The following is a 19,040-nucleotide window of genomic DNA, read 5'->3' as shown; positions in this document are numbered from 1 at the left end:
TACTGGTTACATCATAATTCTTAAAAGAATGTAATGGCTGTTCTAAGCTTTGTTTTCACAGGTTATGGGTCCACTCCCAGCCGTGTCATCGACACTCCCGTGACACTGAATTCCTTCTGTTCCCTCCAGGCAGTGCAGCCCGCCACACCTTGCACCTTTGCTCTTGCTCTGGGTTAAAACACCTTCACTCCAGCCCTTCCCTGCCTACACAGTTCACCTCAAGGCAAGGGTGGGCCTCCCTGAAATTTCCAGATCCTGCTCTACACCCCACATTTGTTTTAGCACTCACATATTATACTTAATGATCTATTTAGATGTCTGTCTCCTCCGTTAGGCTACGAGGAATCTCTTGAGAGCGGGAACCATGTCTTATTCGTTTTTATTTTATTTTATTTTATTTTATTTTATTTTATTTTATTTCATTTTATTTTATTTTTTTGCCGCAATTCCTGGCATAAAGTCTGGCATGCAAAACGGGCTCAATAAATACTGACTGAGATGAATCGTGTTGTCACTAAAATATGGTGCTCTCACTCTGACCCTTTTCTGCATTCGGAACTCCTGGAAGCACTGGAAACATTTTAGATTGTCTGCATTTTAGAACTTCCGAGAATGTAATGTTTTGTTCCTTCTTTTCCTTTTCAGGAACCTCTTTCTGGAGCTATAAAAGACAAAGAGAAGAATCATGTCCATGATTGCAGCTTTCTATAGTGGCAAGTCCATTCTCATTACTGGGGCCACAGGCTTCATGGGCAAAGTGTTGATGGAGAAGCTATTTCGCACCAGCCCTGACCTGAAAGTCATTTACATCCTTGTGAGGCCCAAGGCTGGCCAGACAACGCAGCAGAGGGTTTTCCAGATCCTAAATAGTAAGGTATGCCTTAGGGGAAGAACCCTGGGACAAGGTGACTCACTACAATGTTCCCTGACATCCCCAGACTGCTAGTGGGGGCCAGGATGCCTGGGCAGGTAGAGGAGAGGAAACAGAATAAGATGGCAACCAGCTGCTCACAGAAAACCTGTGATGTTTTCCTGTAACTGAAGAAAGAGGGCCTAGGCCCTAGCCAGGGCAGGTGAGCAGATACTCTATGTTCTGGAAATAACTGAGTAAGAGTCCAAATGCCAAAACCCCCAGTGTGGACTCTCCAAGCTCAAAAGCTGTCAGAATTCAACAAAACTCTTTCCTATACCTTTCTTCTAGATTCAAGGTAGTTCCTGCCCCACCCCTACCTCCCATTTGGGGATGTTCTGTTCTGTTCTGAACAGATAGGATTAGTTAAGTAGCCATGTGATAATACTTCTCGTTGCCCAAACTCCACCCAAGGTTTAGGTGTTATACACTTCTTCTGGGTCACTTGGCATTTCAGTCATCCCAAGGGTTCTTCTCAGGGGAAGGACATGCAAAATGAAATATTATATGCGTAAATAAACATTTGGGTAGCAAACCCTCTCAGCCCAAAAAAGGATTATGCATATCCTCCCATGTTTTACCAACTTGAAGATAGTACTGGCTTTGGTCTCACCAGTATCTGAGCTCAAATTCTGGCTTTTCAATCCATTGTCACTGTACCTTGGAAGCTCTAGTGTGCAGTGTTCAAAGTAGGAGCAACAGCAAACACTTCCCAGGACTGCTACAGGAGTTGAAGGAAAAAAGGCATGTGTCTGGTTTACAGTCCTCTTTAGAATATATGGGGTCATTTAGGGTTGGCAAGAGGAAAATGTAAAGAAGACACTGTCTTACAGTCTCCTTTCCTGTGTGTCAGAATGCTCACATCTAGCGGAGGCAGTGCCTCCAGCACAGCACACTGCAGACACCCAGTAACCCCGGTGGGCACATCTGTCTGCCAGGCACCAGGATGAGATTTTGGTACAAATGATCATAAAGAGGGACGGCTGGGTGGCTCCGTGGTTAAGCATCTGCCTTGGGCTCAAGGCGTGATCCTGGAGTCCTGGGATCAAGTCCCTCATTGGGCTCCCTCCATAGGGCCTCCTTCTCCCTCTGCCTGTGTCTCTGCCTCTCTCTCTGTGTGTGTCTCTCATGAATGAGTAAATTTAAAAAAACAACAACAAATGATCATCAAGAGAATCAGGAAAGCCTCTCCTTCATCTCATGGCGTGACTCCACAGTGGGACAAGTAATAGTAGTTGCCAGTTACTGGCAGTAGGTGTAGACGCTATTCAAAAGCTTCCTCATGTCTTATTTCATTGATTTTTGCAACAGCCTGTGAAGAAAGAATGACTCGTATCCTCAATTTTTATTTTTATAAAGGGGAAAACTGAGACCTGAAGTGTTAACTTACCCAAGGTCACCCAGCTAGGAAATGAGAAAGTCAGACTTCAGATCTCTTCAGTCTGGCTCTCGAGCCAGTATGCTTGCGTCTCCCCTGCACTGCCCGCGTGGTAACCAGTGGTTCTTAAGAGTAAGACCAAAAGGCTAAGTGTCATAAAACCAAAATCTAGAATAATGTCTCAGATCCCTCCTCAGGCAGCTTTGTTCACCTATATACCCCTAACAGACTTTGTTTTTATCACATAGCAAACATGTCTTTATAGCTTTGTAGCCAGCTTATAAATTTCTAGATAAATATTGTGGCAGAGAGTCTTGTGGTCAGCGCAGCTTTACCTACTATTCTCTTCGATGACATTACTTTTGTTCTGGAAATCTTGGTTGTACTATATATAACTTCTCTATGAAACTGGCTTGTGAAATCTCTATACCTGTTTCCACTATTGGGCTATTTATTGTCAGCTGTTGACCTTTATAAATAGTGGTTCTCAAAATGCAGTCTCTAAACCAGCAGCATCAATATCCTCCCCGGGAACTGTGTGTTATCAGCTGGTGCTTAAAGAGCAGAGGCTTCAAGGCAGCTGACCTGGGTTCGAATCTCAGCCCTACCATTTAGTAGATGTAGGACAGTGGGCAAGACACGTATTTTATTGAGTTTTAGTTTTCTTATTTGTGAAGCGTCTGTCTATCTACCTCTGTCTCTCTCCACCCACTCAAGTCTTTCTGGATTCAGATCCAAGTCCGACATTATTAGGTATGGTATGGCTTTAACCACTATCCCCTGTGCCTCACTTTCTACTGTTATGCTAATTAGAGTTTATTGTATAGATTTCTTCATAAACTTTACCTAAGAATTATGGGAGGAAAGAAATCTGTTGTGCATTATACGACTGAAAAACTTAGTATCTGTGGTCAAACGCCGTGTCTGCATGACCATTTTGTGGGTTTTTTCTTTTTTTCCTCTTTTCTTTTTTTTTTTTATTACTTTTATTTCTTGAGGGCCTTAGACATCTAAAGAATTTTGAGAAGCTTACACACTATGTCTGATTATTTTTTAAGGCAACACCTACCTCCATTCTATGTTGTCATTTATAACAAAAGAGAGCAGAATTCTATTACCTATTATAAACAAGCCTTTGGTTATGCAAATATCCACTTTCTTGGCACTTTATGGAATTTGATACCTACAAAATGGTATTCCATGGGGGAAAACAAGGATGTGCTTTATTTTGGGGTATTCCAAAACTGAAAAGCTGCCACTACACAAGTCACAAATGCTGACCTCAGAATATGAGGACGCTATTGCTGATTGCTGTCAATAAAGCTGCACGGAGGCAACAAATAACCCAGTCATTAGTTACTGACTGTCTGTGAGATACAAGGTATTATTGCTCATAATCATTGTGAAACTAAAAATCCATAATAAAGACAAACTTTAAGATTATATGTTTAAACTATGTGAACAGACTACTTTTTGAATTGTAAACAAAACAAACAGCAAGCTTTCCAGATTATATTACATTTTTACTTAGAGCATGTGGCTATTTAAATTCAAATGAATTATAATATTGAACTTTACAATTCAGTTTTTCAGTCAGACTAGGCATATTTCAGGGCTCAGTAGCCACATGTACTGCTGGCTGCTTTCGGGCAGGTGTAGAACATTTCTATTATCACAGAGGGTTTTAGACAGCATTGATCTAGATAATTGTGTACAAAGACCATACCATGCTTCAGATTTCTATCCTACGCATTGTTTTTATTAATTCTACACTTACTGAAGTGCTTTCTTGTGTGTCAAATGTAAGCTAGGCACAAAGGACATGAAGATAAAAGTGAGATAACCAAGTCAAGTGACAGAGATAGTCATGTAAAACATGACTGCAATGCAACCTGAGATCTCCAGGGAGAGGAGACCAAAGGGCAGTCTAAGCAGAAAGAATCACACTTGCAAATGGGTGACTGGTATGGTGTGTTTGCGAACCTCTGGGTAGCTTGCTTGGCCCTAAACATGTGAGTTTTTAAGAACTAGAAAGGCATACTGAAGCCAGATCCTGAAAAACTACAATTGTATTAGTTAGCTCATTTTCAGTTGGAAGAAAACTCCATTGAAACTGGCTTAGAACCCAAAGGATGATGTATTGATTATACAGTAGAAAACCCCAGGACCACAGTAATGAGCAGTTGCCTGGAGCTTTGGCTTCATTGGTCTGTGAATCTCTCGGCTCTGCCATTTTGTTCTGGCTTTATCCTTGTTATGATAAGATGGTTGGTGTTTTGTCTTGTTTTGTCTTGTTTTGTTTTGTTATGTTGATAAGATGGTTGTTATCGTTACAAGATTCATTGCATTCTTTGGATAAAGAGAGGCTGTCTCTCCCTAAAGCTCTCAAAATTGATGAAACCTCTTTTCTGGAATTTCCTTCAGCAGATTTCCCCTTATATTTCATCAGCCTGTGTTAGGTTACATGTCCACTTCTGCATCAACCCCCATGGCATGAGGTATGCGAGGTACTGCTTTATTCAGAAACTCCAGATCTAAGCTAACTGCTGGGCACATAGAGTAACAGTGCACTTAGATCAATAAGTCTTACCCCGAGGCTGGGGTAAGACCATCTTCTCCTGCAGCACAGTAGCTACATGGAGAAAGGAAAACATCTAAATGACTTATCAAGACACAGCAGAATGGATGTTAGGAAGACAGCATCCTGAGAAGAGCATGGTCTCAGGAGTCAGACACACATGCCCTCTCCCTACCAAGCAATGTACCTTTCCATAACTGAGCCTCCATTTTCATATGAGGATACTAATGGCTATTGTCTTCTGCACGGTTGTGAGATGTCAGTGAGCTAACACAGGAAAGGCACTTAGCATAGTGCCTGCACCATAGCAAGGGTTCAGCAAATATTTGAGCCCTTTATTCAAATACGGGAGCTTGAGCTTTTTCTTTGAGGGGATGGAAGTCCAGTTAAAGACCGTTTTTGTCATCCCACAGCTAGATGATTTCCCACTATTTAAGAAATGTTAATAAAACAGTACTCAGCTGCCAAAGGTGGGAAATTAATTGTGGGATCTATGATGAGTTTAGTTGAATCACTACAACAGAAACCGTACTGTCTGGCCCTTTACGGAAGAAAGCCACCAACTCTTAAAATAGAGGGTCAGAAAAATGCCTTCTGATACAGAACCCCTAAGCATGTTAGACAAAATATATGTTTGTAAAGTCATCTTAATGCATCACTGAGCTAGAGAAAAAGCAAGAACAGAGGCAACCTTAAAAAATTAGCTACCTGGGAATTCTGAATAATCTCAGAGAGGATCCTGAATTGGGATTGTAATCAATCAGAACTCAATTAAGTGCAGAGAAACCAAAACTGACATAGGGTTAAAAAGGCAAAGTAGAATTTCTTTATGGATTTTGTTTATATAAAAGATTATATAATCAACTTTTTACTTTGATAATCCAAAACATTGCACTTGACTGGTCATCTCCAATGCAGAGATAACTAGACTGGAGCTTGATTGTAACTTAAAACCAAGAAAAAAAAAACCAACCAGCAGCCATTTGCCAAATCCCAGAATGGTTAGGACTCTACATTTCTAGTCCTGTAGATACTTTTAAGTTGCAACTTTTAAATCTTTTCCCCATATCTTTCAAGGTAGTCCCAATAGTATTAAGTCCAGCCCCCGGAGTTAGCTTTCTCTAATTGCTCAGGCTCACATACCTACCTCTCTGCTAAGCCTTTCTTCTCACAGTCTCCTAAATTCAACCTCAAAATAAAAGTATTTTTCTTTTTTTAATTAAAAATCTGTCCTCTCTCTAAAAAAGACTTTACTGTTATAGTGAAACTATCGAAGATACATATTAGTGAGTGTCTTAATACAAAACAATTACTAGAGCATTAAATGCTCAACAGATTGAAATATGGACATGTCTTAAGTTTCTAGCTATTTCTGGGTTTGTAGCAAAGGCACTCATTATTCTTTCATAAATGTTTGACTTATGTGGTCAGATAGAAGTATGCAGAATGGACGGATCTTGGGCGTCTACCCCAAGTGAAGTGAAATAATGTAGTTTAACATTTTTTTACAGCTTCTTATTTTAAAAGTGAGACTATTCCATATGAATTCCAATTTTCCTCTATTTGGTTAGAATTCCTCTATTTGGGAAAGGTGTAAGTCAGTTATTCCAAATATGTGGGCTGCCACAATTAGCCGTCCAAGATAGGGTTATACTTTAGGGAATACACTCATAAAACTTTGATTTCTGAGTAATTCTGTGTGCTTTTGCTCTCCTCATGTCAGATCCAGTAAGAGTGAGAGAGTCTTAGGTTTGGCAGATAGCACACCATCTTCTCAAATGTATTAGATTTGCCAAAACCAATAACACATTTATTACCTCAATTTTTTCCCTTTAACTTGCAAGTCTGAGACCTTTCCGTTGTGTACTCTCATGTATTACCAATGTCCTCTTGGTAGATCATCACCCAAATTTATTGAATGAACGACTTCAGTGCATTCCAGGTTTTCAGTGGTCTTATCTGGGCCCAGGCCAAGCTTTACTTCCATCAGATAGCCCCTCTCACTCCTGGATTTTACTCCGAGGAACTTTCCTGCCTGGTTTAGTGTTACTTCCAGGAAGCCACAAATCCAGACCCAGTTTAGCTTCTTTCGTTTACCCTTATTTTGACGTAGACAAAGTGACTTACGTGCAGCCACACCTTATTCCTACGTTGGGCCTGGTGTTGCTCTTAAGCAATATATCTCTTTGATCACACATAGTAATGCGTGGATTCAAACCTGTCTTAAAGTGATACGGTGTTCTTAAAGGTAGATTAATCATATCAGATATGTGAGACTTGGAAGCGTTTCTTTAAGACATAACAATTTAAAATGTTATCAGTCTGCCTTTGCTTCCTACCCCAGGAAAAAAGGGTCAAGAGAACATCTGCTCTATCTATCAAAATTCATGCATCTGATTCATTTCTTTCCTTTCATGGTATGGACAGCTACCACCTCTTGCTTCCTGTTTCCGTGCTTTCAGAGGGAGACAATTAAGTGGGAGATGCTTTGGAAAAAAGGTTATTGTTAATCCTTGGGCTACAGAGAACTAGGGCTCCAGAAGTCAGAATGGATCGGTTTTCTCATATATAACTAGGTTCCTGAAGTATTTTCAGAGCACTTAAAAGAAAATATCAATAGAAGGAAAGAGATCTGAATTAATGGCAATTTCTCGAGGACTTCCTCATAAAGATAATTAAGCTGGCCCTCTAAGAAAACACCCAGAGACACACAAATATGTTCCAGATATATCACTGTAGTATTATTTATGGTAGCAAAAACTGGAACCAATCTGAATGTTCTATGGTAGAGAAAGATAAAATAAGCAATAATACCTACATATGTTAGACTAGTATAAGTGCTTATTTTATAAACTATTACATGAGAAAACACTTATAATATATTCCATGTAAAAAAAAAAACAACAAAACAAAAAATCGATGCAAAACCATATTCTATACAATCTCAACTAATGTCCTATGCTGCTAGGATCTTGAATTAATCTTATTTTTTTGGCACTTCCAAATTTTCAAATTATAATGATCATGTTTACTTTTATGGTGAGGAAAAAGTTGCCCTCTTTCATAGTGAAAAAATAAGAGCAGTAATCTTTTCCCAAAGTTTTGCAAATATAGTGAAAATGAACATGTTTCACGTCTACAGTGGGGGATGAAACAGCCGCTTTTTAAAAAGTAAATAAACAAGGCAGCAAAGCAATCATGAATTTCCGAAACTATGTCATCAGATGTAAGTTCAGTTGATTTTGAGTTTTGAAACTGATGGTCAAAATTAAATAATTTGAATCTATTTTTTATTAGAAATATGATTCCAAGGATTCAGCATTATTATTTTTTTAATCTTCTAGTTTCTTTCCTAAAATGTGAGAAACTTCTAAGGAAAATAAGGCCATTCCATGTGCTAAAATGTGAATGTGCTCATCACAAATCCATGCTATCCAACTTGTGGGTCCCCAGGGTGCCCAAGCTGGCTGCTTAGTCTCTTACTTATGAAAAATGTGTTCATTACATTATGAATCAACCAACTTTTTCATTGTAGCAAAAAACAGTTTTAGAGAGAGAAATTGATATTTAATCTATTTTGCTGTCTTGCATATTGCTTTGCTTAACAAGACATAGCTCTTCCCCACAGCAATAGATAATGAGTTGCCAATAAATCATTCAGTTGTCAAGTTCAAAGAAATGTTGAGAGGTTCTTTAGTGCCTTAAGGATGTGTTTCTTTTTACAACACTCATGTCCCATTTATACCCATTTAGGATTTTAAACTGATTGTAATCTACTCTTAATAACTTTAAGGAAACCTCAAGGAGACAACATCCATATTTGAAAAATAAAACCCCAGGTAGTTGAAATTGTATGAAGAGTGAGGTCATAATTAAGAGGTATTGAGAGGTTGGTATCTAAAAGATGTTTTATTGAGAGAACCCTAAAAAAGGTTGGACTTCTTCTGTTAAACTATAGTAATCAAATAAAGGAAGGGTTGCAGTGAGATTATGCTGAGTTTAGAATTAATCATCTGAAAAGACCAGGCAAAATTCAAAGTTTCCAGGGCGGGAGTGTCTTATATGATGTCACCAGGAAATGGATTAATAAACAAAGACAGAGCTTGGCAGGTTGCACTGGATACTTCAAGTCAACTTCTCTGGAAGAATGTGAATTACTCAATAAGCCCTCATTTGTCCATGAGATAAATCAACTTTGAAATACCCTAGAGAACTGTGGTTAATGAATCATGCAAGGTCACACACTGGGCTCTCAGTTCACAGAACTAATCAGGTTTAAGACAACAGAAGATAGTAACATTTTATGAAATAGATTATTGAATCCTTTCACAAGACTGTCCCTGTTTGGTAGTTTCTAGAAGGCATTAGGTAAATTAGTCCCTGAGAGGAAAAAATAATGCACTTAGACAAATCAACTTTGAACCAAATAACACCTGCAAAGGAAAGTTCAGCAATCTGACCTTGTCGAGTCCTGAGAAGCATCCAACAGAGATGTTCATTTCATTTTACATACAAGTTCCCTGTTAGTTCTCAAAGACTTTGTCATAAGAAAAAGAGCGTTTTCATATTTGGTTCAAGGAGCTACCCTGTATAAGAGCTGCTTGTTCCCAACATTCAAAAATGAATTTCTGATTGACATTAATGATTCTGTTAAATCTCTACATAAGACAAAGGCAACTGGAAACAGCAATTTATATTTTAAATTCCCAAAGACAATTTTGTTCCATTCCTTTTTTTTTCCTAAGAAACTATGCCACCAAAAGCGAGAGGCTTCTATGAACTTGGAACAACCCAAAAAAGATATCATCTTCCCCGGAATTTAAATTTCCCCATGATTAACAAGCACACACTTTTAAAGGAGTGTAGCTGGCCTTCCATTTGACAGTTACTCAACTTGGATTATTTGAAGCATGTTAAGCCTACTCCCTGTGGGCCTTTTCCTTTCTCTTAAGAAAAAAAATTAAAGAAAGAAATTGATTTAGTCCTGGGGATATAATAACAGTCCAAGAAACAGAAGCAATTTATTTTCTCAATCTCTTATTTTCTTTTACAATACAATTTACTAGGTAATTCAATCACTGGCATGATTTCACACATCCAACTTTTTCCTTCCTTTTCAATTTCTTCCAGTCACATCAAATCTCTTTCTTAAAAGCTTCAAATTGCCCATACTCATTTCACTCAAAAAGTCACCAAGCCACAGGATTCAACTTGACTCTGAAATACGTTCAATTTGCAGAGGTGTCTGGATCACATAGTATATAATCAGAAATCTTGGAATGGATGACCCAACAAATACACACATGCGCGCGCACACACACACACACACACACACACACAGATGTCTGATTAGCAGCTTTTTAAAGCCGAGTATTGCTGTCTATGTGAAGAGTTTTCCTATGATCCTGAACCTACTAAGTAGCAGGCACTCCGTTAGGCATCTGACTTGGCGTTGGCCTGTTTGCCCTCACAAACCTGTGGTATGCGCTCTTGCTACCTCACAGGTGAGAAACTCATCCAGGGAAGTTTTTGCCTGTCCAAGGAAATGCCAACGAAGCACAAAGGATTTAAAGGCAGTCCTCTTACTTCTAAAATTCACACCATCCCCACTGCCTTGCATTGCTGCCCCTGAGAAACTACATCCTCTAAGCTCTGATTGTCTTGCCCTGCTCTCCAGGTGGTACATTTGCTAGTGATGGCCACCTCCTTAGGAAGGTAAGACGATGGCCACTTCTGCGTTAACATCATCGCTTTCCCCATCCTTTAGTGTGGAGGATGCAGAGATGCCACCAAATCTACTAGTAGGGACTTGGAAGTCATCTTAAGATTGGTTTCCATCTTCCCAACCACCCTAGTTCCTCTTAGCCTCTGTTACCTCTCTCAGAAAACTCTGAAAATGACCTTGGAGGCACAACACATAATGAGACAATGAGCTGAGCACTGTGTCCTCTTCGGTGTTTACTACAGATTTCTATGCAAAGTGAAACTAAGACGTTTTAATGCAAAATTGTTTTGAAGAGTAGCAGAATATATGCTGAATCATTAGTTCTCTAGCAATAAGCATTTTAGATACATGAAAACAATGAGGCCCCAAGTGGTGACTAACTTGCCCCAGTCACCCAACTCCTAAACAGGAGAACCAGAATTCAAACCCAGGCCTTCTGGGCTCCAAAGAGCCTCAGATCTTTCCCAGGGGCTCTCACCCACAGCGTGGATCACACTCACCGGAGAGCTTGTTCAAAGTACGGATGCCCAAGCTTCCACCCAGGACCAGGTTAGAATCTCCAGCAGCAGGACATCTGGGGTTGTGTTTTTGTTTTTGTTTTTTTAACAGCTTTCTAGGTAACCCTGCTACATGCCAAAGTTTGATAACTACACTGTTACACTGTACAGCTTTATGGTCCTATAGAAATGGTCCTCACTGAAGCGACAAAAACTTCCAGGTTAATCCTTTAGATCTTAGGAGAGTTATTAGTGAACTAGCAAAATCGTAACATTTTGTAAGTTTTCGTGAATCTTTACATTGGGTGTATAGTTTCTGCCTTAATTTACTTGCACTTATTTGTTTTTTAGTTTAGGTTATATCCTTTCTTGGTAAGTCTTTTTTGCTCGAGAGCTAACTTGCAGGATCTGTTGATTTGCTTTTACTCAGCACACCAAAATTTCTCTGATAAATATTACAGGTTCTCTTTTGCTTTGGGATACCTGGTACTCCACAGGGATTGCCCTCTAGCTTAAGAGACCTTACATGTTTTTTCCCCATTAGAAATATTAGGCAAATTTTGGTGGGCTGCTGGAACAAGAGAACAGAGTTATATTAGAAGAGAGGGACTCAACACTGAATAAAGATCAAAGACTCAAGATTATTAAAGATACCATGACTTCAGTGGTCCCCGGAAAGTAACTATTGGATACCTCCAAAGTGAGGTCAGGTAGGGGCACCTGGGTGGCTCAGTCGTTTAAGTGTCTGCCTTTGGCCCAGGTCATGACCCCAGGGTCCTGAGATCGAGCCCCACAACAGGCTCCCTGCTCAGCAGCGAGTCTGCTTCTCCTTCTCCCTCTGCCTCCTATTTGTGCTTTCTCTCTCTCAAATAAATAAAATCTTAAAAAAAAAACAACAACAACAAAGTGAGGTCATGGGGATAACAAGTTGATTGTAGAAATCCAAGCTCAGGACCTCTAAACTATTTCAAAAGCGTTAAAATAAATGCCACGCCCCCCAGCACCTTGTCCAATCCCTGCTTCTGATAAGAATACAGTCCTGGTATCTGGCTACAGAAGTCATACCCAGGGAATTTATCAAATCCAGAATATTTCTCTTTTTGGTCTTTCTGCTGATTTTCTCACTTACGATTTGCAAAGCTTCTCTCTTGCCTCTGGGCTGTCAGTACCTATGGCCAAAAATGGAATGGTCTCTTGTGTTTGAAACAAATGAAGAGAGAGAAATACCTGCAGTATAACATCAAATCAATAGAACACTGCTAGACTTTCCAAGAGAAATGTATAGCTTTGTTATCAGTTTGAAATGTTTATTTTTTTAAAGATTTACTTATTTAAAAGAGAGCGAGAGAGAGGGAAAGAAGGAGGAGGGAAGAGGGGCAGAAAGAGAGAGAGAATCTTGAGCAAGGCTTAAGGGAGGCTCCATCTTACCACCCTGAGCCAAAATCAAGAGTCGGATGCTCAACTGACTGAGCCACTCAGGCGCCCCAAGTTTGAAATGTTTAGATCGCCTCTTACCTTGAGATCTTTCAGTGACCACAGCAAAGTGTCCTCTGTCAAGAGCAGGGTTTCAGAAAATGGAAACACAGCAGTCCCTCCTCCCTCCACTTGAGTCTTCATCAGTGGCAGGTAGCCACTCCACTCTACCTTCTCAGGCCTGTGCCATTAAATAAAGACTATATGAGAGGGAATGTGATAAATCTTGGAATCTAAAATAAGTACATTAAGTTCTTTAGTGGTGGACCTTCAATGAAATTTTTGAAATTATGTATTTTTTTCCTCACTCATCTTTGTTCCATCGATTTTTCTTCCTACCTTTAATGAATGTCTCCCATCAGCAAGAGAAACTTTCTGAAGAGCTCGTGTCCACTGAGGACCCATTTGCAGCGTATCTTCTGTCCTTCAGTTGTGGCATTATTATAAAAGCAAATGTTCTGCTCTGAGTCTTTCCAGCTCCCGTTTGCAGTCAATGCAGAGGACCCAAGGGAACACTTTGTTTCTTCAACTTGTGGTAGTTACCGGCTGTCTTTCATGTCACCAACACAAAGGAGCTGGTGAACAAATGATTCCAGGAATCAAGCTCCCACTCCTGGTTCTATTACTCTTCTTACAGTAATTAATTTCAATCTAACAAGCAACACTTGCGTCTTTCTGATGCACTGGGTGCCATCCAGCATAATATAATAAACAAGAACAAAGGAGTTTATCAACCAGAGGGGGAAATTTAAACCCTGACTTTAAAAATGGATATGAATTTTCAAAATTAATGTTTCACCAAGTATGGCCTGTGGAGCTGGTTAAGGAATATACCTGCCTGGGTAACATGCCAAACCTACTGAGTCAGGATCTCACAGGGTAGAGTAAGGAAGTCATTTTTAACTGGGTGCTTAGACTTTTTTTTTTATGCCTATACCGTTTGAAAACTGCGGATGTCCTTTTAGCTCCTTTTAACTGCCCTGGACAGTTATATAGGGAAATAAGTCCAACACCGTTGTTCATGAGCCATTAATCTATGTTAACACTCCAGCTGAAGAAGGAGTTCTCGTCTTGGGATCAGTTAAAATGAACCAGGGAACTTGACATGAAATGCAGACTCCTAGGTGTGCCCCAGTCATTTCTTACTTAGTGGATGGGGCCGGGGGTCTGGAAATACAGTTTTAATGCACATCCTAGTTATTCCAATGTGGTTTGCTCGGTGGATAACACTTTGAAGGCACTGACCTGATAGCAGTTGGCTGTAATCTCAGCAGTCTATTTAGGACGTGGCAACATTCAAGAAGCATTATTTTGTTAGAGGCTGTAGTGAAATAGTGAGATGCCAGACGAAGCAAGTCATATTACTGGCCATGGATAGTACAGTAAAATATGACCCTCACTTAGCCCTGTGGTTTGAATTGATGCAGCTAATTCACTGATTTATTTCAGTTGACCATAAGCAATCCCATCTGGATTAGAAAACTTAGACTTTAAAAAAAATTAAATATCTGTTCACTCAGATACCACCTCACATTGGAAGATGTAATCAATAAATAGAATATGGATTGGAATACTATTTCCTGGGACGCATGGGTGGCTCAATAGTTGAGCATCTGCCTTCTGCTGAGGGCATGATCCCGGAGTCCCAGGATGGAGTCTGCACTGGGCTCCCTGTGGGGAGCTTGCTTCTCCCTCTGCCTGTGTCTCTGCCTCTCTCCATGTGTCTCTCATGAATAAATAAATAAATAAAATATTAAAAAAAGAAATACTATTTCCTGAAATGGTACTTATCTCCATGTATCACATTTACACAGGTGATCTAAAAGTACAATATGGGGTAACAGGATTCTCTGCCTTTTAAAGTCATAAAAACCAAAGGCAAAAGAAAATCTGTGTGGTAGCTTACATTGTGTGTGAGGATCTCCATCGCTGGAAGGATGGACACCAAAATCATTTTCCACTTACTGCTCTTACGTAGCCAGAAGTCATCACAGGCCAAAATCAAAGATTCCACAGAACCCTCAATAAATTTCATGTGAATAAAATCGATCATGCAGACTCAAAACTGAACTTTCTACAAATCCAATTCCTTTTTTAAAAGGGGGGAAACTGTGCAAATTTTAGATAAATGTACCCAAAAATATCCAACATGGACCACAAGAAGGGAAACATTTGACAGTGAAAACTAGTATTTAGCATGCTTATGATCCATAGAGATTATAAAAGGTGTAAGGTATCTTTCTGGAAGAGCCAGAATGACCTTTGTTGAGAATGTCCCATAGACACTTTATCCGTCTCATCAATCCCAAATGTCAAAAACGCACTGAGGATTGATCTACCTTCCAGAGTGTTTTCAGAACTCAAGTAGCATGGTACTGCAAGGCTGATCCTGCAGTGCAGAAAAATGGTAGCTCAAAGGCGGAAGTATATTAACTCTCTAGACTTGACTTCCTTCTCTGATCACCTTCACTGGATTCCTGGAAAAACCTCTGAACATGGTCTTGCCTGATTCAAATGAGGCATGATTTCTCTGACTACTTAAGGTCAACTTCTTATTACCCAATAAAAAGAGCCTAGGATGGATCTCCAATGGAGAGAAGAAGCCTGCTACTCAGGATCGAGGAAGAAATGCAAACATTCTTTGGGGGCAGAAGGGGGAGAAGAGGACAAGCTCTGTTACTCTACTGTGATCAAAACCACAGACTAGTTTTCTCTGCTCCTAACCCTTCTAAACTTTTAGCCTTACTTTTCCTCACTGTTAACATCCCGTACCAATACTATGGTAGAATTTCATTTTATCAAAACAGATTGAAGCCAAGATCATTTTGTTAGAATTATATTCTTTGAGAAAATGGAAAATACCAATTTAATCTAAGAACTTGTATGTGGAGGGGAAAGTAGAGACTGTTCCATCCGAATAATTGTAACAAGAGCTAAAACTGCCAATGTTCTTTCCTTTATAAATAAATTAGAATATGAAGAAATCAATTGAAATCCCATAAAAAGTACATAAACTCATGTGATTCTCTTACTAGACAATAACGGCCATTGATACTAGAATGAGATTATATAAAAGTTGTATTCGTTTTGCCCATTACAAATTTGCTTACTTTTTATTTTCTAATATGTTTGTGCTGCTAAGACATATGGTTCCTCTGGGCCAGTGAACTACGTAGTTTCAAACTTGTGCCCATGAGAACTCCCTTGTAAAGGCTGGTGATTTTGCTGGTAATTTGTAAAGGCTGATAATTTGTACTGAAAACCACATTTCCCAGCCAAGGATGGAAACAATCACCAAGTATAAACACCCAGCTGCCTTGTGGGGGGAAAAGAGGATGGGGCAGGATATGGAGAATTTCCTGTCACTCCTTCACTCTGCAGGAAAAGCTCAAAATATACTCTTTACTGGTTATTAGAACTGATTTTATTTTTGAATGCTTATCAAATGAAGAGGAGCAGAAATTACACTAAGCCGACTGAGTCACATGAAGTAAAACAAATGCCTCTTGAGTAAATACCTTCTTTGATATTACAAATAAAACTGGGTTTTGAGAATTATAATGAAATAAGTTAGCAAAAACAAGAACAATGTGATGGTGATGATGCTCTCTGCATATTGATTTATATTTATGTTTTAGCTGTTTGAAAAAGTCAAAGAAGTTTGTCCAAACGTGCATGAGAAGATCAGAGCTATCTATGCCGATCTCAATCAGAATGACTTTGCCATCAGCAAGGAGGACATGCAGGAGCTTCTCTCCTGTACAAACATTGTCTTCCACTGTGCAGCCACCGTGCGCTTTGATGACCATCTGAGGTACATTCCCATTTCCCTCTCATGACTCGTGTGTGTGTGTACATGTGTGCATGAGTGTGCACGTGTACAAGTGTGTGTATGTGTGTAAGTTTCTTTGTGGTCTCCATTAAAAAAGAAAAAAGATATATGCAAATGATGAATCACTAAATCCTACCCCTGAAACTCATAGTTTGTTAACTAAATTGAATTTAAACAAAAAATGTAAAAAAAAAAAAAAAAGATATATTCTCAATGAAAAGGAAGTTTAAGGAGTAAAACTTCTTCAAAGATCTCAGGATCCCTGGGTGGCGCAGCAGTTTGGCGTCTGCCTTTGGCCCGGGGTGTGATCCTGGAGACCCGGGATCAAATCCCACATCAGGCTCCCGGTGCTTGGAGCCTGCTTCTCCCTCTGCCTATGTCTCTGCCTCTCTCTCTCTCTCTCTGTGACTATCATAAATAATAAATAAAAGAAAAAAAACCTAAAAAAAAAAAAAAAAGATCTCACTATCCAGGGATAACCATTTAATATTATGGAGAGCATTCATTCCAACTTTTCTTTATGCATCCATAAAATAGATTTATGTTCAACTTCACCCAGAAATTTGATATTTTTTTGGCATCATATTGAATATGATGCATGGCATCATATAAATAATTGTTTAGCAACTTGCTCAATTATATCTTTGGTTATCTTTCATTGTCAATAGATATGCTATTATAATTTCTAATGACTGCATGATATTCCATTATACATGTAGATAACATACTCGACTAGTTCTGTATTGGTAGATATTTTTGGATTGTCCTAATTTTTCAGTGTTAGAAACAATGCTTCAATAAACAACTCTGTGCGTGCATTTTGTTATACCTTTGTGTGCTTTACTTTGGGTAAATGTCTAGAAGTAAAATTTTTTTTTAATTTTTATTTATTTATGATAGTCACAGAGAGAGAGAGAGAGGCAGAGACATAGGCAGAGGGAGAAGGCAGGCTCCATGCACCGGGAGCCCGACGTGGGATTCGATCCTGGGTCTCCAGGATCGCACCCTGGGCCAAAGGCAGGCGCTAAACCGCTGCGCCACCCAGGGATCCCTAGAAGCAAAATTGTTAGAGATGTACAGGTGTGCCCAGGTTACAAATGGTTTACATTTTAACATATGCTAAGTAGTTTTCCACAAAGATGGTACTGATTTACATTGTCCCCATGCACATGAATCCTCATTTCTGACACCCACACCCATACTGTATTATAATTCTTCATTTTTAATGTTGCCAATACAATGGAAATGCCATTGCAGATTTTGATTTTGTTGATAATTTAAAATTTTAAAATAAATAAATAAAAAATAAAAAGTTGAAGATGTGGAAATGCTGATGCACATTTTATTCTTTTGTGAAATGCCTAGTCATGTTCTTTGCCTATTTTTCTACTGAAACATTTTTTTTTCTTGTCAATTTGAAGACCTGTTGGAATATTTAGCATATTGATTTTTTTGTATTTTATAAGGCTCAAAATATTTTAACAGTGTATCATTTGTCGTCAACTATTTTTATTATTTATTCAGTTATTCATAATTTCATCTAGAATTTTTATTGCTTCATTTTCACCTTTAAATCTTTGACCCGTTTAGAGTTTATTTGCCTATAAAGAGAAATGGGAAAATTCTATAAAAAGGAAAGTAATGTGGGTGTGAATACGGAGTAGCTTTTGAAAGAATTTCTAACAGATGGCTACTTCTTAAGTAACACTTATTAAATGATTTGCTTTTATTCTTTATTTAAAGTGAAGCTTTTATAATATACTGAATTTCCATTGTTGGACTCTTTATTTTGTTCTATTACTTAGGCTTTCTCTTCCAACACCACAGCATTTTATTACAGTAATTTTTATTTTATTAGGCAAGTATATACACATAATTCTCTTTTTATAGAATTTTCCTGACTATTCTCTTCTGCTTATACAACTTGATTAAACTTAGGATAACTTTTTCAAGTTCTTAAAAAATTGCAAATTTGATTAGGAATACCTTGAACATATCAACGAATTTAGAAAAACTCAACATATCTAAAACATTGGTTCTTCCTATCCAAGAACAATGTTTATTGTTTATTCAATTTTTCTATAACCCTTAAAGAAGTTATATCATTTTCTGTATATAGTCTGTTCATTTATTCTTAACTTGATATATTTTTTAAATGTTCGGTTTTGAATATGTGCCTTTCTTTCACCATATTCTCCAGAGTTTTTTTTTTTCCTTTTACATAACTTTTATAAATGGACACTTTCCTGAATTAATCATTACATGTCCCAGGGTGGTTTTTTTAGCTCTTCTGTTTATTTTCCAGATATACAAGTATGTAATCTGACAGGGATTTTTGTGACTGCCTTTACACCTTTTATATCTGCTGATTCATTTTATTTTCCTCTCTGATTACCAGGTGGAAGTTCAGAGCAATATTAAGTAGTAGTAGTGATTGTAGGCAGCCTTCTTGCCCCTGACTTTAAAACTTTTCACCATTAAATGTGATACAGGCTAGCAGAGTGAACGGGATATATTTTAATCGTTTATTCTTTTAGTGAATTTTTAAAACTTAAATTGGAAATGGATACTGAATGTCATTTAAAACTTTTTAAAATACATTATAGAAGATCATTTAGTTTTTCTCTTTTTTTAGCTAGAGTAGTAG

General features: G+C 38.5%; 1 protein-coding gene across 8 annotated transcripts in view; it reads left to right on the top strand.

Annotated features, from left to right (window-relative positions):
- The window catches only part of FAR2 (fatty acyl-CoA reductase 2), a 131,918-nt gene that overhangs the window by 85,937 nt on the left and 26,941 nt on the right, over positions 1–19,040 (top strand). For 7 of the 8 annotated variants that reach the window (XM_077870581.1, XM_077870579.1, XM_077870583.1 and 4 more), the window contains 2 exons: positions 646–874; positions 16,200–16,375. In XM_077870581.1, coding sequence (XP_077726707.1) covers positions 686–874; positions 16,200–16,375 — 365 coding nt within the window. In that variant the 5' untranslated portion in view covers positions 646–685. Of the gene's footprint in view, positions 1–108; positions 230–645; positions 875–16,199; positions 16,376–19,040 lie in introns of those variants that run through there. The other variant, XM_077870585.1, reaches the window with a different exon arrangement.

Source organism: Canis aureus, chromosome 25 (assembly GCF_053574225.1).
Source record: "Canis aureus isolate CA01 chromosome 25, VMU_Caureus_v.1.0, whole genome shotgun sequence".
Classification (NCBI taxonomy): domain Eukaryota; kingdom Metazoa; phylum Chordata; class Mammalia; order Carnivora; family Canidae; genus Canis; species Canis aureus.
The sequence above is the reverse complement of the archived record's forward strand: the minus strand, read 5'-3'. Positions and strand labels throughout refer to the sequence as shown.